At 42.5% G+C, this 19525-nt stretch overlaps 1 protein-coding gene across 3 annotated transcripts in view; it reads right to left on the bottom strand.

Annotated features, from left to right (window-relative positions):
- PPM1H (protein phosphatase, Mg2+/Mn2+ dependent 1H) overlaps positions 1-18597 on the bottom strand; it is a 259081-nt gene extending 240484 nt beyond the window's left edge. The window contains exon 1 of one of the 3 annotated variants that reach the window (XM_053895781.1): positions 17858-18597. In XM_053895781.1, the coding sequence (XP_053751756.1) occupies positions 17858-18102 (245 nt within the window). In that variant the 5' untranslated portion in view covers positions 18103-18597. The remainder of the gene's footprint in view (positions 1-17857) is intronic. The other 2 variants (XM_053895780.1, XM_053895779.1) reach the window with 2 other exon arrangements.
- Positions 18598-19525: the final 928 nt, after the last annotated feature.

Genomic DNA, 19525 nt, shown 5'->3' with positions numbered 1-19525 from the left:
GCTGCCTCTTCAAAGGACTAATCCCCTCCCAGAACACCCTACTCCTCTTCGCACCACGCATAGATTTTCATCTTTTTATGAATTTATCTTCCTAACAAGAGTGTAAGCCATTTAAGGTTAAAACCTCTGCATCTTTCACTCCTTTGCCCTTGTGACGTGTATGGCAAATGTGTGGTAACGATATCAAAAACCAAAAACACAAACAAAAGTCCAGTACCATGCTACTACTAAATAATCCCTTTCAAGGCACCTGGGTGGCTCAGTCGGTTGAGCGTCCAACTTTGGCTCAGGTCATGATTTCGTGGTTCATGGGTTCGAGCCCCACATCGGGCTCTGTGCTGACAGCTCACAGCCTTGAACCTGCTTCAGATTCTGTGTCTCCCTTTCTCTCTCTGCCCCTCCCCCATTCCCCCCTCTCCCTCTCTCAAAAATAAACATTAAAAAAAAATTTTTTTTTAAATCCCAGAAGTACCATCAACTTAAGACTTGTATTTTACCAAAGATTTATATATATATTTTTTTAATATATGAAATTTATTGTCAAATTGGTTTCCATACAACACCCAGTGCTCATCCCAAAAGATGCCCTCTTCAATGCCCATCATCTACCCTACCCTCCCTCCCACCCCCCATCAACCCTCAGTTTGTTCTCAGTTTTTAAGAGTCTCTTACGCTTTGGCTCTCTCCCACTCTAACCTCCAAAGATTTATATTTTATAGCAAATCCTGGCCCCTACAGTTTTTATTATGTTAAAAATGAGTCATACAACCCTCAACTGTCCAGTAGTCTTAAACAGCCCAAACACACATGACACACAGGTCCTCTGGAGAAGACAAAGTACTCCCCACATCTGTTAGAAATACCATAGAAAGTGTGGAAAGGGAACTCCAGAATCAGTACAAACATGTATGTCAGAACTGGAAAAACTGGGGCGCCTGGGTGGCTCAGTCGGTTAAGCGGCCAACTTTGGCTCAGGTCATGATCTCACCGTCCATGAGTTCAAGCCCCGAGTCGGGCTCTGTGTTGACAGCTCAGAGCCTGGAGCCTGTTTCAGATTCTGTGTCTCCCTCTCTCTCTGCCCCTCCCCTGTTCATGCTCTGTCTCTCTCTGTCTCAAAAATAAATAAATGTTAAAAAAAAAAAATTAAAAAAAAAAAGAACTGGAAAAACTATATTCCAACCACAACTTTTTTAAAGTGGACTAAGTTTCTCTACCTGTAAAATGCAGTTCAAAAAATCACAGAGAGAGGCCCTTGGGTGGCTCAGTCAGCTTAGCATCCACTTCTTGATTTTGGCTCAGGTCATGATCTCACACTTTGTGAGATCAAGGCCTGCATCAGGCTCTGTGTTGACAGTGCTGAGGCTGCTTGGAATTCATTCTCTCCCTCTCTCTGTTCCTCCCTCACGCTCTTGTGCCTGTGCACACTCTCTCTCTCCCGCCATCTCAAAATAAATAAACTTAAAAAAAAAAAGATAAAAAGTTATGCTGACTATACCCCCCACCAGCCCTTCTCGAGTATGGCTGGAGTCTCCCGGACTCTTTCAAGAGATACATGAGGTTAAAACGATTTTCACCATATGCTATGGTGTTTCCCCTTCTCTCACTGAGTCCAAGTGCTGTTTACCCATGAGCGTGATGATACAACAGATTCAATGCATAAGCTGTTAAGAATCCAACTGTCTTCTATTAAGCCAGTTACTAGAGAGATTTACAAGTGAATAGGGAAACCACTCCTCTTACTAAGCTGGTTTTTGTTTTGCAAAATAGGGTTATTTTTCATTAAAAATCAAGTGAAATTATAAATATTTTTAAATTTTCCCAGTTGTAACTTCCAGTAAATACCATTTTTATATATAGCTGACAAAAAACAAGAAGCTCTTCGGGATCAGCCTAAGAACCAGTACCAACATAGGAATAGAAATTAATGAAGTTAAAATTTAATACAGAATAACTAGTTCAAATTGACATGTACATAACTTTAAATAAGAAGTTAGTGGCTTGGAGTTAGAAAGAGATGGAAATGGGCCAATTGCGTGACTTCGAGTTTCTGATTCAAAAGCAAACTGCAAATCTTAGCATAAATTATCCAATCCAGAGATGAAATAGATTAGACTATGCCTAATTCAATAAGGCCTTAGCTTGTGCACAGAGAAAGGATTCATGAGCAGTCACCTTATGAATATACCAAAAATACTACAAAGTGAAGAAAGTAAAGTAGAGGAAAAAAAGCTGAGCAGATGGGGTCAGAGAAAGCAATGATAATGTTCAGAAACTTCAATGGATTTCTGAACTCAGCATCCAGATAGATAGACTTACCATTACTGGCCACTGAGTCAGAAAGCTAGGTATGTTTTTCCCTTCTTTCCGCATAGAGAAGTCCAGATGCAGAGAATACCATGAATACCTCCAACAAACATTGGAGCAGACAGATAAATGAAATGTACAAGTGCTGTATTAACTGTTGTGTTCCCAGAAGTTGGGCACATATTTTGAAATTAGCCTATAGAACAACAGTGATTTTCCTTTCATTTGAAATTAGAGGAACTATAGATTATGTCCACTACTTCTGGTCCATGTGATATTGGAGCATTCATGTATAGGAATCTATATTAAGCACTGGAGAAATTAAAATACACAGGACAATGCCCACACTCCCTCAAGATTATCCATTAAAAGTTAAAACAACTAAGTAAAATCAAGAGCTGTCACTGATTATCTCTTAAAGGCATGACAGCCAATGAGTGTTTTTAGCTCTGAAGACAGAATCATTCACAGGAGGGTCTTATGCTAGTCCTAAAGGGTCATTTTTCCAAACCTCAATCCTAAATACAAAAAAAGCAGCAATAATGTTTCTTAAATCAGTAAGCCTGGCTTACCAAAACACTACTTTGGTAAAGTAGTTTAATATAAAGTACATAACTAACATTTCTCAAATACAATTTTCAATCAAAACATTTGTCTTTTCAAACTATTCAATAATGTCACTAGAAATACTGGAAAAGTCCAATTTGCACCTGTTCCCCAGAAAAATGTCACCTTTCAAATTATGGCTTAACAAAAATTTATCTAGGGGCACCTGGGTGGCTCAGTTGGCTAAGCACCCAACTCTTGATCTCAGCTCAGGTCTTGATCTCAAGGTTGTGAGTTCAAGCCCCACACTGGGCTCCACATATCATCATAGATACAGATATAGATATAGATCTAAAAGGATATTCATCTCAGGATTCTTAATAGTAAAAAAAAAAAAAAAAAAAAAAAAAAGTTACTACCAAGAAAAAAAGAATGTTAAAACCATAAATGGGATATAATGCAGCTATTATAAATGACAGAGTATGATATTTACTGACATGGACACTTTACTTGCAGTGAAAGAACTACTAATCCATATGTAGAATTATCCCATTTTATAAATACAAATATGTAGAGATATATACAAATTCTCAACTGACGTTAATTATGAGTAATAGGATTTATGGATAATTTTTATATTCTTCATAGTACTTAGGGGAATTTGGAAGTGACACAATGAATGCATATCCAGTCTGCAAGGAGAAAAAAAACCAGATTATTTTAAAAAATTAACTCTGTGTTCCTGACTCATCAAGGCCTTTCTCCATCTTGACAGGTTAATAGATAGCTAAAGATGTTTTTAAATTCTTCTCACTCGTAGTTAGTGGATAGAAATTTTTTTGCAAGATAAATTTTTGCCCAAGGGTCAAAACTCTGCTAGAAAAAAAAGGATAATATTCTCAGCATGAGTTTAATTAAGCTTGCAGCTGACAAGTATCAGGTCTCTCCAGCAACTTGCAGCACTCTGCGAGCCAAGAAAACCATTAAAACGTAGTTTTCAACAAGGAAAAGGACATCAGAAACTTGGAAATGACGTGCTCAAGGAAGGTGTTACACATCTGAATCCTAAAGAAAACACCATCTGCGAACTCAGGGCTGGTGCAGACGCCAAGCCTGGTGGGAGAGCTTCAGCTTGTGGTCCAGGCTCCTGAGGGATCTGGGAAGGTAGCAAGAAGAAACCTCAACTGCTCTAAGTACTGAAGTACAAAAGAAGCAAATGGAGGACAGTGTGGACAGTAAGGACTCACACATTAATCGAAACAACGGTTAATCCTTTGCTTTTGGGCGAAACGTTACCTGTTCAACATGATCATCATCACACTCCCCCTTCCTGCTGATGAAAAGATATGATGTGGCTAGTTAAAATCTTTCACAAAGGGATACAGCCAAGAAAAATACATAAATAAAAGGGTGCATGACAGTGAGGAGGCTGGGAACCAGAAATGGATGCAATTCAGGGCTCCACCGAAGCCCAGGGACACCCCGTGGTGCCTCTCAGGGGGGGCAAAGCATCAGGCAGGGCTTCAGGTGGCGTGCCCGGCAGGAGAGGGCCAGGTGGCCTCTGTCGGCACTGACCGCATAAGCTGGAACATGGGGACAGGAGGAGAGGCAGGGCTTCAACTATGGGCCCATGTAATTCCCATCTGACACCTGGATATTTTAAAAATTAAATACCAGCTGCTGCGGTCCGAGTTGCCAACTCTTTTCTCCGCATTTGCTGCTGCGCCGCATCACCGGCCCAGCTCTGGACACCTGGTTCTAACAACAGGGTAGCATGGCCCCATTAGTAATGGTCACAGGGAAGGCCGCCAAGATGCTGCGTAATCTGGCTCTTTGGCTCTACTCTAAACCCTACTCTACAGGGTGAACGCCATCCTAAAAGGCTGACAGAACGGCTCTCTGCTTTTCCCAAGCATGCATTTGAGAGTTCGTCCTCGTAGGCTATTTATTTGCAACAAAATATTGTAGTTATTTCCTCTTTTCTATTAAAAAAAAATCCTCTTAATAGTTCTTTCTACAGCAATACCAGTTTGGTTCCCTCCTACCCCTCACATCCTCTTATGTGCTCTTCATATTCACTGTACCTTAAAATGTGCTTCCTACTAAACATTTATTTTCACCAGCTGTGTGTTCTAAACATAATTTGTCAACGTTCGAAAAAGCACAGAATGGCTACTAGTACACCACAGACCACTTAAATACAGGAATTCAATAATGCACAACATTTTTATTTAAAAAAAAGATCAATGTAGTCACTGGAGATTTTTTTCTTCCTATACTTAAATGAAAAAGGTCATATGGTAAAGAGGCATCTTTTTTTGATAGCTTAAATGTTTATTCGTCAACCTGCTGAAAGGACAGTAGAGCACACGAACCACTTTGGACCTCTCAGCTTGGCAAGCAATTGATCTCTCTGTCCACCCCGCAGCCCTGTGATGATTAATGGCACTACCCCTACCCGCAAGGCTCCATTAGGCCTGACTCGGGCAAGTCACAGACGCAAGAGCGCCACAAGACAGCCCTTGCAAGAGCCCACGGGGCCAAGGACCAGCAAACAAATGCCACACTGGTGCTCCAGCCTTGCCCCCAAAGTCCAGTAACTGAAAAAAGTCCCACTGAAACTTGATTCTGGGAGCGCCTGGGTGTCTCAGTCGGTTGAGCAGCTGAGCAGCCGACTTCGACTCAGGTCATGATCTCACAGTTCTTGAGTTTGAGCCCCCCTGCTGGGCTCTGTGCTGACAGCGCAGAGCCTGGAGCCTGCTTTGGATTCTGTGTCTCCCGATCTCTCTGCCCCTCCTTCCCTCCCTTCCCCCGCCCCTCCTAAAAATAAACATTAAAAAAATTAAAATTTGATTCTGCTTTGTAAAGAACTTAGGTAATAGGACCCCCAAAGTAAATTTTAAGAGGGCATCCCTTATAAAACCTGACTCATGATTTGTGCCCCATCATCCCAAATTCCTTATTACCCACTTCTAAGTAGCTATTGATGGTGCAACATAGGATTAACTTTAGAAAAATACCACCAGATAAAATGTACAGGCTGCTTTTAAGATTTATAGGGTTTGCAAAAAATTAAAATATGAAAAAAGGCACTTTGTAGTTAAGATGGTAATTTGGCAAGATCTGGACTGTTGTTCTCAGGACATGCACATATACTAAGAAAGTCTACTATACTCAATAGAACTATTTTTTAAAGCTTTGAAAAGCATCCTTTTGTATAAAACTTGATGTGCTAACATGCAATTTAAAGCCACCTGGTGATTAAGCCGTATTAATTTCCTTTGAGTAATAAAATGTATTCTTTATTCTGTTCTCTGACATTTTGTTTATAGGACAAAGATGTCTTTTTATTAATGAGTAACTTCACACAGTGAATGATCAGGTTCAGTGATTCCATGATGGTCGTCAGAATCGTGGGACTGTAGGAGAGGCTAAAGTAACTTGGATTCTCTCAGAGCCTCGTTTTCCTCTTCTATTAAACATGGAGAACAGATGCTTACATTTAAGTCTACATGGCAGGACCTTAATAGGCATCAAGAGCTATACAGATGTTAACTGGTGGCATCATTATTCTCGCTAATATGGAAGCACAAAGTCTGCACAGAAAATATGGGTAGGTAAGCACTTAGTTTTCTATAAACAGCTGTAAACATAAATCAGAAACAGTATAACCAAAAAACAAAACAAAACAAAACAAAACAAAACACAAAAAAACAAAAAACACTATTGATTCACATTCCAGAAAACCCAACTGATGGAACCATCCCAGAAAAAAAGAGTAATTAGGCAGGTACTAAGCCTCCTAGCAGACATCTATCTCAGAAATAAGGAAAACAGCACAACGGTGTCTTTATCATCAGCACTTTTCAAGCAATACCTTCTGAAGTCTTAACAAAACAGACTACTCCTCACCGTATTCCCCTGACTGGCCACCAGCTGACAACAGCAACAACTTCAGTTTTAAGCAAATTTCCTACTAATTTAATTAAACAGGAGCACAGGAAAGAAATAGGTCATCTATTTCTCATTTTCAGCTGGACCCCATCTGAAGTTCTCAGTTATGTGAATGCTAAGGTATGGCAAGCATACGGACTGAGGGATCATTTGTAGTATGCCAAGGGTATAAAAGTTAAATCTAGGTTGGCTCCCCGTGCATGGGTGAGGACCCAATTGTTTGGTGGTTTTCTCGAGAATGTCATAGGTACTCAATCCAAATTTTTAATTTACTGTAGAAAATACCTTAGTAGCATGAAATCAAAGCAATTGGACTAAAGGAAACATACACTTAAAAATAATAATAGACTGATGGCTAGGGAAATGAATAAGCAAATACAGCAAAATGTGCACTGTAGAATCCGGATGGTGGCCTTATGGGTGCTAAGTGCATAATGGTTTCAACTTTGTGCATGTTTGAAAATTTTCATAATCAAGTGCTGGGGAAAAATAATTCAAAACTGTAATCACAATAAAGATGAGAGTAGGCCCCCTGGAAAGACCTCAGCCTGGAAAAGATACTGGTTCTTAGCTAAACCCCAGAAACTCTCAAGGTTTAAAACTGGAAAATGCCTTAGGAGTCCTCTAGGGCAGGTAAAATATGTGGTCTTATAGGTCTGTGAAAAATTAGGAAAACAGCAATTATCATAGCATTTTCAAAAAAACTAAAAAACTATTTTTTGCTGAGATTATTTGCCTCTGCTCTTCTATTTTTATATATTTATTTTGAAAGAGTGAGAGAGAAAGAGCAGGGGAAATGGTGAAGGCGGGGGCGGGGTGGGGGGTGGTGGGAGAGAAAACCTCAAGCAGGCTCCACTCTCAGCGTGGAGCCCCACATAGGGGCTCAATCCCACAATCCTAGAATCATGACCTGAGCCAAAATCAAGAGTGGGATGCTCAACTGACTAAGCCACCCAGGTGCCCCAACTCTTCTGGTTTTTAAATATCCTTTATTACATGAAATGTTGGTAATGGCAGATAATAGATTTGGTTCTTTAGGTTCCCACTTAGCAGTCAAATCTGATCACTTTTCATATATGATCAATCTCCTCTCCTACCTTGATGTGTAAGCCCTTGACCTGCCTTCACAAGAATCTCCCCTACCCATGAGGTCTCTTCCCAGTAATTTTCCACCCACTAACGTCCTCACGCTGCTCATTGGCTATAAATTCCCAGCTCTCTTTGCTGTATTTGGAGTTGAGTCTGATCTCTTTTCCTCTATTAAAATGCCCCTGGGGCATCTGGGTGGCTCAGTTGGTTGAGCGTCTGACTTCCGCTCAGGTTATGATCTTCAAACCCCGCGCTGGGCTCTGTGCTGACAGCTCGGGGCCTGAAGCCTGCTTCGGATTCAGTGTCTCCCCCTCTCTCTGCCCCTCCCCCACTCATGCTCTGTCTCTCTCTGTCTCAGAAATAAACATGAAAAAAAAATTAAAAAAAATAAAGTGCCCCTATTGCAACAGTCTTGAAAAACATATTCCTTACCATTTTAACAAGAGTTACAATAATTTTTTTTTAGTTATACCTTTATATAGATATATATAAAGGTCTTGGGACCTCCAGGTACAGAGAACTTGACAGCTAATCACAATGTTTGCTGGAAAGAACAGTTTACTTCCTTAGTAGGACTTAAAGACACCATGATTTCAAATGCTGAGATTTGAAATTTCCCAGAAGCATTAAGACATTAAAAATAAAACAAATGACCTCCCTGCACCCACCTTCTCCAATGCTGGCCTCTTACCACCTGATTAGTCTGTGATTTCACTTTAATTTCAAAGAATGACACTAAAGGGGAAAAGACTATGACATAAAAATTTTCTTGAGGACAATGACTATGTCTTATATTATGGGCCCAGAATAGGACCCATATCTGACACCTGACACACAGTAGGAATGCCACTCTTTCCCTGAGAGAATGGAAGGTGAATAGTGTTTATTTCCTGAAAGAGGATGGCATAAATTCAAAGGGGGTGGGGGGATCAATCCTCTGTTCAAATTTAGACAAATCAGAACAAAGCATAAAGACAACTCCAATAACAACCAAAACATCTACAATTAAAAGACATCTTCCTTTAAAAAATAATTTGTCCTTCTTTCTCAATCTTCCAAATAACAGAAGAGGGAACACTTCCAAATACATTTTACAAAGCCAACATTACCTCAATACTGAAACCAGACAAGGACACCACAAGAAAAGACAATTAGAGGCCAATATTCCTCCTGAACATAGATGCAAAGCTCAACAATATATTAGCCAACTGAATTCAACAACACATTAAAAGGATCACACACCATGATCAAGTGGGATTTATTCCAGGGATCCAAGGATGGTTCAATACACACAAATCGATTGATATAATACACAGTAACAAAACGAAGGATAAAAATCACATGATTATCTCAACAGATGGAGAAAAAGCATTTGACAATATTCAGTATCCATTTCTGATAAAAGCTCTCAACAAAATAGGTATAGAGGTAATGTATCTCAATGTAATAAAGGTCATCTATGACAAGCCCACAGCTATCATCATACTCACTACTCACTGGTGCTAAACTGAAAGTTCTTCCTTTAAGATCCAGAACAAGGCAAGGATGTCTACTCTCACCACTTTTTTTTTTTTTTTAGTTTATTTATTTTGAGAGAGACAGAGCGAGTAGGAGAAGGGAAGAAAGAGAGGGAGAGAGAGAATCCCAAGCAGGCTCCACACTGTCAGCAAGGAGCCCAATGTGGGGCTCAAACTCACAAACCATGAGATCATAAACTGAGCCAAAACCGAGAGTCAGAGGTTTAACTGACTGAGCCACCCAGGTGTCCCTCACCACTTTTATTCAACACAGTACTAGAAGTCCTAGCTAGAACAATTAGGCAGAAAGAAAGAAAAAAAAAAAGCAAAGAAAGAGCATCCCCATCAGAAAGGGAGACACAAAGACTGACACTATTCGCAAATGACAGGATATAAATAGAAAACCCTAAAGACCACCAAAAACCTGTTGGGATAAACACATGCAGTCAAGTTACAAGATACAAAATCAATATGCAAAAATCAGTTGTATTTCTATACACTAATAATGAACTATCAGAAAGAGAACTTAAGAAAACAATTCCACTTACAACTACACACCAAAGAATAAAATACCTGGAAGTAAATTTAACCAAAGAAGTGACAGAACTGTCACTAAAAACTATCAGACACTGATGAAAGAAAGTGAAGAAAATACAAATGGCAGACACTCCATGCTCATGGATTAGAAAAAACACTGTTGAAATGTCCAGACTACCCAAAGCAATCTACAGATTCAATGCAGTCCCTCTATCAAAATTCCAAAGACATTTTTCACACAACTGGAACCATCCTAAAATATGTATGGAGCCACAAAAGACCCCAAATGACCCAACACATCTTGAGAAAGAAGAACAAAACTGGAGGCATCACGCTTCCTGATTTCAAACTATATTATAAGGCCACAGCAATTAAAATAGCACGGTATTGGCATAAAAACAGACACATAGGTAAATAGAGCAGAGAACCCTGAAACAAACCCATACATACATATATGGCCAATTTATGACAGAGGAGCCAAGAATACATGATGGGGGGAAGTCAGTCTCTTCAGTGAGTGGTGTGGGGGAAAACTGGACAGCCACATGCAAAAGAAAGAAACTGGACCACTATCGTACAGCAGACACAAACATTAACTCAAGATGGATTAAAAACTTGAATGCTAGCTGAAACCATAAAACTCCTAGGAGAAAACATAGGTGGTAAGCTCCTCAACCTGGATCTTGGCAACAATTTTTTGGTGTGACACCAAAAGCAAAGGCAACAAAAGCAAAATTAAACAAGTGAGACTATTCAAACTAAAAAGCTTCTGCACAGCAAGGGAAACCATCAACAAAATGAAAAGGGACCTTACTGAATGGAGGAAAATATGTGCTAGCCATCATATATCTGATAAGGGGTTAGTATCCAAAATATAGAAAAAACTCATTCAAAAAAATTTTTTTAATTTAAATTTTAAAAATCTCATTTTTTTTCAACGTTTTTTATTTATTTTTGGGACAGAGAGAGACAGAGCATGAACGGGGGAGGGGCAGAGAGAGAGGGAGACACAGAATCTGAAACAGGCTCCAGGCTCCAAGCCATCAGCCCAGAGCCTGACGCGGGGCTCGAACTCACGGACCGCGAGATCGTGACCTGGCTGAAGTCGGACGCTTAACCGACTGTGCCACCCAGGCGCCCCAAAATCTCATTTTTTTTAATGAGCAGAGAATCTGGATATTTTTTTTTTCCAAAGAAGACATACAAATAGCCAACATGAAAACGTACCCAACATCACTAACCCTCAGGGATATGCAAACTAAAACCACAATGAGATATCAGCTTATACCTGTTAGAATGGCTATGATCAAAAGAACAAGAAATAACAAGCTCTGGTTAGGATGTGGGGAAAAAAGGGAACCCTTGTGCACCGTTGGTGGGAATGTAAATTGGTGCACTATGGGAAACAGTATGGAAGTTTCCTCAGAAAATTAAAAATCTAATTACCATATGATCCAGCAATTCCACTTCTAGGTATTTATCCAAAGGAAATGAAAACACGAACTCAAAAAAATACCTACATCTTCATGTTCATTGTGGCATTATTTACAATAGTCAAGACATGGAAAAAACCTAATTGCCCATTGATAGATGAATGGATAAAGAAAATGCGGGTGTGTATCTACATATCATATATATTTTATACATATATATTTCATATATAGATATATACACCCAATGGAGTATTCTTGGCCATACAAAAGGAAATCCTGCCATTTGTGAGAACATATGTGGACCTTGAGGCATTATGCTAAGTGAAACAAGTCCGAGACAAATACTATATTACCTCACTTATGTGTGTAAATCTTAAAAAAAAAAAAAAAAACACCTCATAGATACAGAGAATAGATTGGTGAACGGTTGGGAAGGGTGTACAAAAATGGATTAAGGTGGTCAAAAGGTAATGCACAGGGTGATGACTACAGTTAATAATACTGTCTTGTACATTTGAAGTTGCTAAGAGCAAATCTTAAAAGTTCTCATCACACACAAGAATTGTAACTATGTGTGGCGATGGGTGTTAACTAGATTTATTGTGATTTCACAATATATACAGATGTGGAATCATTATGCTACACATCTGAAATCAATGTCAATTATATCTCAATAAAAATTTGTCCTCAATAATATATTTTTAGAAAACAATTCTAGGATGCAGTCAGTTTTATCAGCTGGTACTACCATAACCATAGTTAGGAAGCACTGTGTGGTGGGAAAATATCAGAGATGTCTACCTAACTGAAGCTGAAACACAGAATAAACACAGCCCCTCAGAACGGTTAAATCCTCTGCCAAAAGCATCACTAGTCTTTGAAGGAAACTGATCCAGGTTCCTAAGGGACAGCCCAGAAGCTCCATCCCAGAGGAGAAGACTTCATTGTGTTAAATCTGAAAAATGAAGGAGAGCTTAACCACCTGCTTTAAAATAGGAAATGAATACCTTCTGCAGGTTACCAGAAAGGCAGGTGACATGTTTTAGGCCACTCTGAACTTTTAATTCATCTGCAAGTAAGTGCTATGGAGAGTTTTGTTAAATGAGACACCTTCCTCCACAATCCATTCCTTTTTATCTTTATAGAAGAAGAAGTAAAGAACCTCAAGATTCTTCCGCTGCAAAAGTTAAACAGGAAGTTCCCAGGCAGGAGCTCTGCTAAGAGGTGTAAGAGGGGTGGCTGTGCTAGAGGAGGTCAGAAGAAAAAATAAAGGCCAGGGGATTTCTGAGCTTTGGATCAAGAGAGAAATAGTGGTTTCTCTGTCATCACAACCTCACAGACAACCAACGTGATTCACTGGTGATTGTTAATTAGTGCCAATAGCTGGGGCCGCAGAACAGCCTACAGATTCCAAAACAAATCTAAATGCGTGTGGGCTATTTGCTGGATTTAAACAAGGCTATTTCATCACAATTTTGAACACTATGAGACACAAAGAACTTAAAATAGTTTGTTTTTTTTTTTTGTACCCATGCCTGGGTCACTTTTATAAGAAAGATACTAGGGGGAAAAAACAATGACGACGACGACGATGACGACGACGACGATGACGACGACGAGGGGCTCCTGGGTGGCTCAGTAGGTTAAGCGTCCGACTTTGGCTCAGGTCATGATCTCACAGTTTGTGAGTTCGAGCCCCACATCGGGCTCTGTGCTGACAGCTCAGAGCCTGTAGCCTGTTTCAGATACTCTGTCTTCCTCTCCCTCCACCCCTCTCCTGTTCATGCTCTGTATCTCAAAAATAAACACAAATAAAGAGAATTGTATAGTTGTAGCTATACCCCAAGTAAAATGCTGTAATTACCTATTTCTGTACAAGCAAAAATTTATCCCCGACAAAAACGTGAATGTGACGCTTTCATATACAGACTACTACACGTTCTCTGGTTTTTTCTGCTGCGGTAGTTTTGGGCATGAACTCCATATCCACTTGTATCTGTAAGTCCAGCTGACCACTGATGAGAGTAAGGTTGGACAAGCTGGGAAGAAGTCAAAATGGGCTCCTAATCCATTAAAAATGAATCAACTTCCACGTCCCTGAAACACAGGAACCACTTGGGTGGGATTTAAAGTTTTCGAGAGAGGGGTGCCCGGGGGGCTCAGAGCGGCCAATTTCAGCTCAGGCCATGATCTCTCAATTCATGAGTTCAAGCCCCACACACCCTCTGTCCTCCTTTCTCTGTGCCCCTCCCCTGCTGGCCTGCTCTCTCTCTCAAAAAAAAAAATAAGCTTAACTTAAAAAAAAAAAAAAAGTTTAAAGTCATGGAGAGAGAAGGGAAGTAGCTGCCCTGTGGGGGTCCCTGGGTCAAACTGTTGTTTCCCATGGGCTCTCTCTGAGCAGATCTAACAGTCTAAATCCATAATTTCAAAGCCAAACTAAAAAAGAAAACTTTTTAATCCATTTTTTTTAAAAAGATGTGAGCTCTCTGGATGTTATTTTTAACTGTAACACCTTACAGAGTCTTACAACCTAGCATATAGCCCTTAATCAAGTGGCTAAAAGCTTCAGCCACAATAGAAAGCTTTTTGAGGAGCCAGGAAATTCCATTCAGCACAACGCCAATAAATACTGAATTAATAAGTGAGGGTCTTCAGTTTCTGGATCCTCAAGTCTTACAGGGATTTCTTAAGCTAATTCTCTAGGCCTATAACCTACAGAGAATCTCTGCTCGAAAAGGATTAACAAGTGGCAAAAAATAGAACATTTATCCTTAATTTTTCTATCGTCCAAAAGGTCAGCCCTAGAGTTAGAGTCCTCTAACTGCTCAAACACCGAGATGCCAATTCTTCCTCCCCAGGAAGGCATTGAAAGTAACTCACTTTTTGGAAGGGTAAGCAAACCCCTTCTGATTCAGACCTTGATTCATAGCATCCCCCTGGTCCCTACTCTCTGAGCAATCTCTTTACCAATTCTCTCTCTCTTAGGTACCTTCTAGAACAAAGGGAATTCCTCCTTCCATGAGATACTATAGTAAAGGGCAGTGTTACTGGTAGCAGCATCTGATCATAGCCCTACAGATCTTTCTCTCCCCTTCTCTATTTCAGACATTTTGATCATTCAGGATGTGTGTTTTCAGGAAGAGTAAGTACAGTTCAAGGTTTGAGGAAGTGGTACAGTACATCTGACATCTGGCAAAGGGAGGGGACAAGATAACAGTGCTTAATCCTGGGTATAGATTAATGCACCATAGTTTAATACCCTGTAAGGAGGCAGTTTGGTAATTGTGAGCTGTGGAATCATGCTTGGGTTCAAATACAGGCTCTGTTAAGGTGGTAGGACTCTGGGAAAGTTGCTTAATCATTCATTGCCTCTGTGCCTTATTTTATATATACTATATATATTATATATACATTCTGTTACATATATATTGCTTATATATGTAGATATATACATTGCTTAATCATTCATTGCCTGTGTCTTATTATATATATTTATATATATCCTGTTACATATATATTGTTATATATATATATATATATATATTCTGTTTTATAGAAAATGCAAATGCTACTGCCTACTTTATAGGGTTGTTGTGAGAATCAAATGATATGATACAAAGCTGCAAACAGTGAAAGTACTAAACAGTAAGCACCTATTGTTAGCTATTATTAGTACTATGTATATACTTTAAAAGAATGAGGCAATTCTGTATGTATTGACTTGGAATAAAGTCCATGACATAGCGTTTTCTGAAAATGCTACAGAATAACATACTCAGTAGGAGTCTATCGTGGGAAGAAAAAAGAAACACATGATGCATATTTATAAGTGCATTCAAAGAAGTCTAGAAAGGCACACACACCAAACACTAAACAGTTACTAACCCTAAAGGGAGTGGGGGGGGGGGGGGGAACCTACATTTGTAAAGGTACAGGTCTTTGCTTGAATTCACAAGTATGTACTAGTTTCACAACTAATATTTTTAATATTTTAATCCACTCTTTATTTTTTAATGTTTAGTTATTTATTTTTGAGAGAGAGAGCACACACGTGAGACTATGTGTGGGGAGGGAGAGAATCCCAAGCAGGCCCCACGCTGTCAGCGCAGATCCCAGTATGGGGCTCCAACTCACCAACTGTGAGATAGTGACGTGAGTTGAAATCAAAAGTCCAAGCCACTTAACCCAGTGAGCGTTTAATAAGTAGTTTTTAGGAGTGCCCGGGGAGCTCAGTCGGTTAAGAGTCCGACTTGGGCTCAGGTCATGATCTCACGGTTGGTGAGTTTGAGCCCCACCTCTGGCTCTGTGCCTGGAGCCTGCTTTGGATTCTGTGTCTCCCTCTCTGTTCCTTCCCTGCTCACTCGTGCTCAAAAACTCGTGCTCTCTCTCTCAAAAACAAAGATTAAAAAAAAATTTATTTTAAAAAATAACTGATTTTTAAAATTAAAGATTTTTACAGGGGTCCTTCTAACCGAACATCTCTCACATCTGGGTCTAGGAAAAGGCAAACTTCTTAGAGATAAGGAAATGGAGGCCTAGCTAGGAGGAGGTGTAGCCCCTAGGTCCCATCCATCCCTGCTACAGCTCTCATTTCAGATTCCCTTATATTCTTTACAGTCCTGAGCATATCATGTGCCTGCCATAGGAACCAAACATTCTGAAACTGGTTTTTATTCCCCTTTCCTTTTCTTCCCGTTTGAGGTCCTCCTTTTATCGTGCCCAGAGAGCTTCCACATGGGTTATAACATCTTCCTTCCTACTTCTCATGACTTTCTCACTATCTCCTTGTCATTCTGCCCCTCAGACAGATGCTCTCACCCTGTAAATCCCACTGGAGCGACAAATGGCTGGGTTGTTCAGGTTTTTTGGCAAGCACAAGTCCCCCACCTCACACAATTGTAGGACACAGTATGCCTCCGAGCTGTTTTGCCTTGCACTGCGTCTAAATAGGCTTTAAACATTTTTTTTTTTTTAATTTCACTCAACAAAAGGTGTTTGGTATGTATGGACAGGCTTTTCTTCCTTATACAGGTGTTTATCTTTGCTTTGGATTCTCCTATAAATTATAAGGCTATCTGGTACTCCCCGCCACCCCCCCCCCCCCACACACACACAACATTCCCTAACCAGGCTTGTCCCTTATTATGTGTTAATGGTTATTGTTTTAGCACCCAACCTTCTCACTGGGCTTTGTCACCATCTTTTATATTCCAGTAGTCTCTCCCTATTTATTCGCCTTTTCTATTAAAACCCACGGAGAAAAGGTCGTATGATGAAAAGGAAAGGAAAAAAAGAATTCGAGACTCTAAGCAGAGCGTCTTGCAAGCCCCGTCTCGCACCGGAACCCGGAGCGTCGGGAACCCTGCCTGCTCGCGGGTATCCGGGCCACCAGAACAGGGTCAGCATCGAAGCGCCCAGGCGTCGGGAGAGCCGATTGGTTCCCAGGTGAACCAATCAGCGAGCGATGCTGTTCGCGGAGAGGGGAGGGCCAAGATCATGGAGCAGATGGAGTTAAAGGAAAAGGGGCAGGTGTGCCCGGCACCGGGGTTTTGCGTGCACTTGTGCACCCACCGGGTCATTGTTAAGCCCTGATCTCTGGTCTCCTAAATGCCACCTTCCCAATTTCCCAGTTTCATAACGATGAGTAGGAGGAGAAACCTTACTTATCCTATCATTCATAAGATGGTCATTAATAGTCAATGGAGGAGTAGCTGGGGAGGCGGGGAGGCCATTAAAATCCTCCCTCCTTTCCCAGTTCCACTCCAGGTCGTCAACCTAACTGAATCAGTTCTTGAAATAGTAAATCACTCAAACGCTCGCTTAATCGCCAAAGCTGATTACCAAAATGCTATCGTTAAACACCTGAAATAAGTTCCCACTCCCAGAGGACTGGGGGAAACAGTACTGGCATTTACCGAACGCGCAGAGGTTTACTACCCGCTAAAAAAGAAGCGAGCAAGCTCCTAGACTTAAATCAGAGAAACTGAGACCTTCTCATATGTGTAACCTTGCACACGAACTGCCCCCTACCCACCCACTCACGCGCAGCGGCAGCTCCTCCTGACTCTTCCCCACAAACTTCATGCGGTGGCGCAAAGCTTTTGGGGAGGGTGGGCGCAGATACCAGCTTTCCCTGCTGTGTTTCAAACTTCAGCAAAGCTGTTCTACGCACTTTCTTCCAAGTGTCACAGCCCCCGGAATCACAGACCCGTGCAACCTTAGCTTTCCCACGGTCCAGCTTTGCCACCCACCATCCACCACCCATACCCGGTCTGGAGATGCTGCGTCCTTGGGGTTGGGGGAAGGGGGAGTAGGAAAAGAGAGGAATGGCCAGTGTAAGTAAAGAGGTCCCCGCCGAGGCCTGGACGCCGGCAGCCCCTGGAGGGCCCTGAGGCCGAGGAAGGAGGAGGAGGGCTGGAACCGTGCGGGGAAGGGCCGCGAGGAGAGCAGGGGCGCCGCCGGTGTCGCTACACTCACTCTGCGTAGCCAGTGGCCCAGGGCAGCCGCCGGGTCTCCTTGAGGATGAGGATGGGGCGGGCGATGTGGTCGGCGCTGCACTCCACCTCGTCCTGAGACAGCCCCAGGAACTCCGGCCGCCCGTAGGGGAAGCGCAGGGGCAGGTCCGAGCCTCCACAGCCGCCGCCGCTGTGCTCGGAGCCTGAGCTGCCAGCCATGATGCCGCCCATGAAATTGGCCACGGCAGATTTCACTCGGGTGAGCATATTACTCCGGCGCCCGGCAGCAGCGGTGCGAGCAGGAGGCGGCGGCGGGGGCCGGACGAAGCGCAGCGCGGGGCATGCAGGCTGCGGCGGGCGCCGGGCGCGCGGGCAGCCGGGCCGCTGGGGCGCGCCGCGCGGCTCCCGGAGCCTAGTGCTGCAGGGGGCCGGGCCCCGGCCTCCCGCGCTCCGTGCAGCCGCCGCCGCCGCCTCCCCCCGCTACACTTCCGCAACGGAGCGGCATGGAGCGGGCCGGCCGGGCCCGGGGAGACGCCGCGCGCTCCGGGAGCGACTGGGCGACCGCAGCGGCAGCAGGTTCCTTCCCCGCCCTCTGCGCCCGACTCCTGCGTGAGCGGAACTGAGCCCACCCGGCGAGCCGGCAGAGCCGGCGCGGCTGCTGCCACGGCTACCGCCGCCGTCCAGTCATGTGATAATCAGGCTGCAAGGGCTCGAGCAACTGCCGTGGCCGTGGCCTCCGCCCCTCCCCTGCCGGCCCGAGCGAGGCTCGCACCGGGATCGTGACCTCCTGGGGGAGGGGGAGCCGGGCTGGGTCGGTACCTGGCGGAGGGGATGGGGGCGCTGTGAGCTGAAGGCAGTATACAGGTGTTAGGGGAGGTCACGTGGAGCCGGGCCGAGCCAGTTGAGGAATCCCCTAGCTGAGGAATGCTTGCCTGCGCCTCCGGGAATGGAAACTTCGGGAGCTGGAGGTTTGGGAAGGGGAGACAGGTGGAATCTCGGTGGGCCGGCCCCATGGTGGGCCGGCAGTGGAAATGAGGAGCACCTGGTGTGAAAGACTTTTCAGAGCTTTAACACGACAAAACTCACAAGTGTTGCATAAGAATCATTAAAAGTTTTTCCCTAGGCATTTCTAGAATTACTTTTATTCCTCATTAGCACCACGTACAACATTATCTACCGGGCAAACCCTATTTCGAACCCAGAATAAGCTTAACGGTAGGAACACAAAAGAGCTCTCAGAAATCAGAAGCAAGCCCTGTTTTACCTAGTACTTAACTGTTTAATAAACTTATACAAGTATTTTCCTCCAACATAGGAACAAAAGTGTATTTTCAAAGCTGGCCGTGTTTAATATTGAGACACTTAATGTAAACTATTTTCTTAAACAGAAAAATGTCTGAAAAACCAACTGATGAATGTGTTTCATCAGGGGTAACATTTGTTAAATATTGGCTTAAAAAATTTTTTTTTTTGCAAGAAAGCTGTATCCTGTTCATGTTTACTTATTCTGTATCCTGTTCCCATGTTTACCTACCATTTAATTTGCCAGGATTCTGTGTTACTTGTGGAGTTACTTACTGAACAGCTCAGTAAGTTCAGGAGGGAATACAGGCCCTCATTCTTCTCAGCAGTAGGAAGCTGGGAGAGCAGCCCAGGTGTTGGTGGGAAGGTAATTCTCTGAAGAGGAACT

The sequence above is a fragment of the Panthera pardus genome, unplaced genomic scaffold (assembly GCF_024362965.1).
Source record: "Panthera pardus isolate Hobbes unplaced genomic scaffold, ASM2436296v1 HiC_scaffold_6, whole genome shotgun sequence".
Lineage (NCBI taxonomy): Eukaryota > Metazoa > Chordata > Mammalia > Carnivora > Felidae > Panthera > Panthera pardus.
The sequence above is the reverse complement of the archived record's forward strand: the minus strand, read 5'-3'. Positions and strand labels throughout refer to the sequence as shown.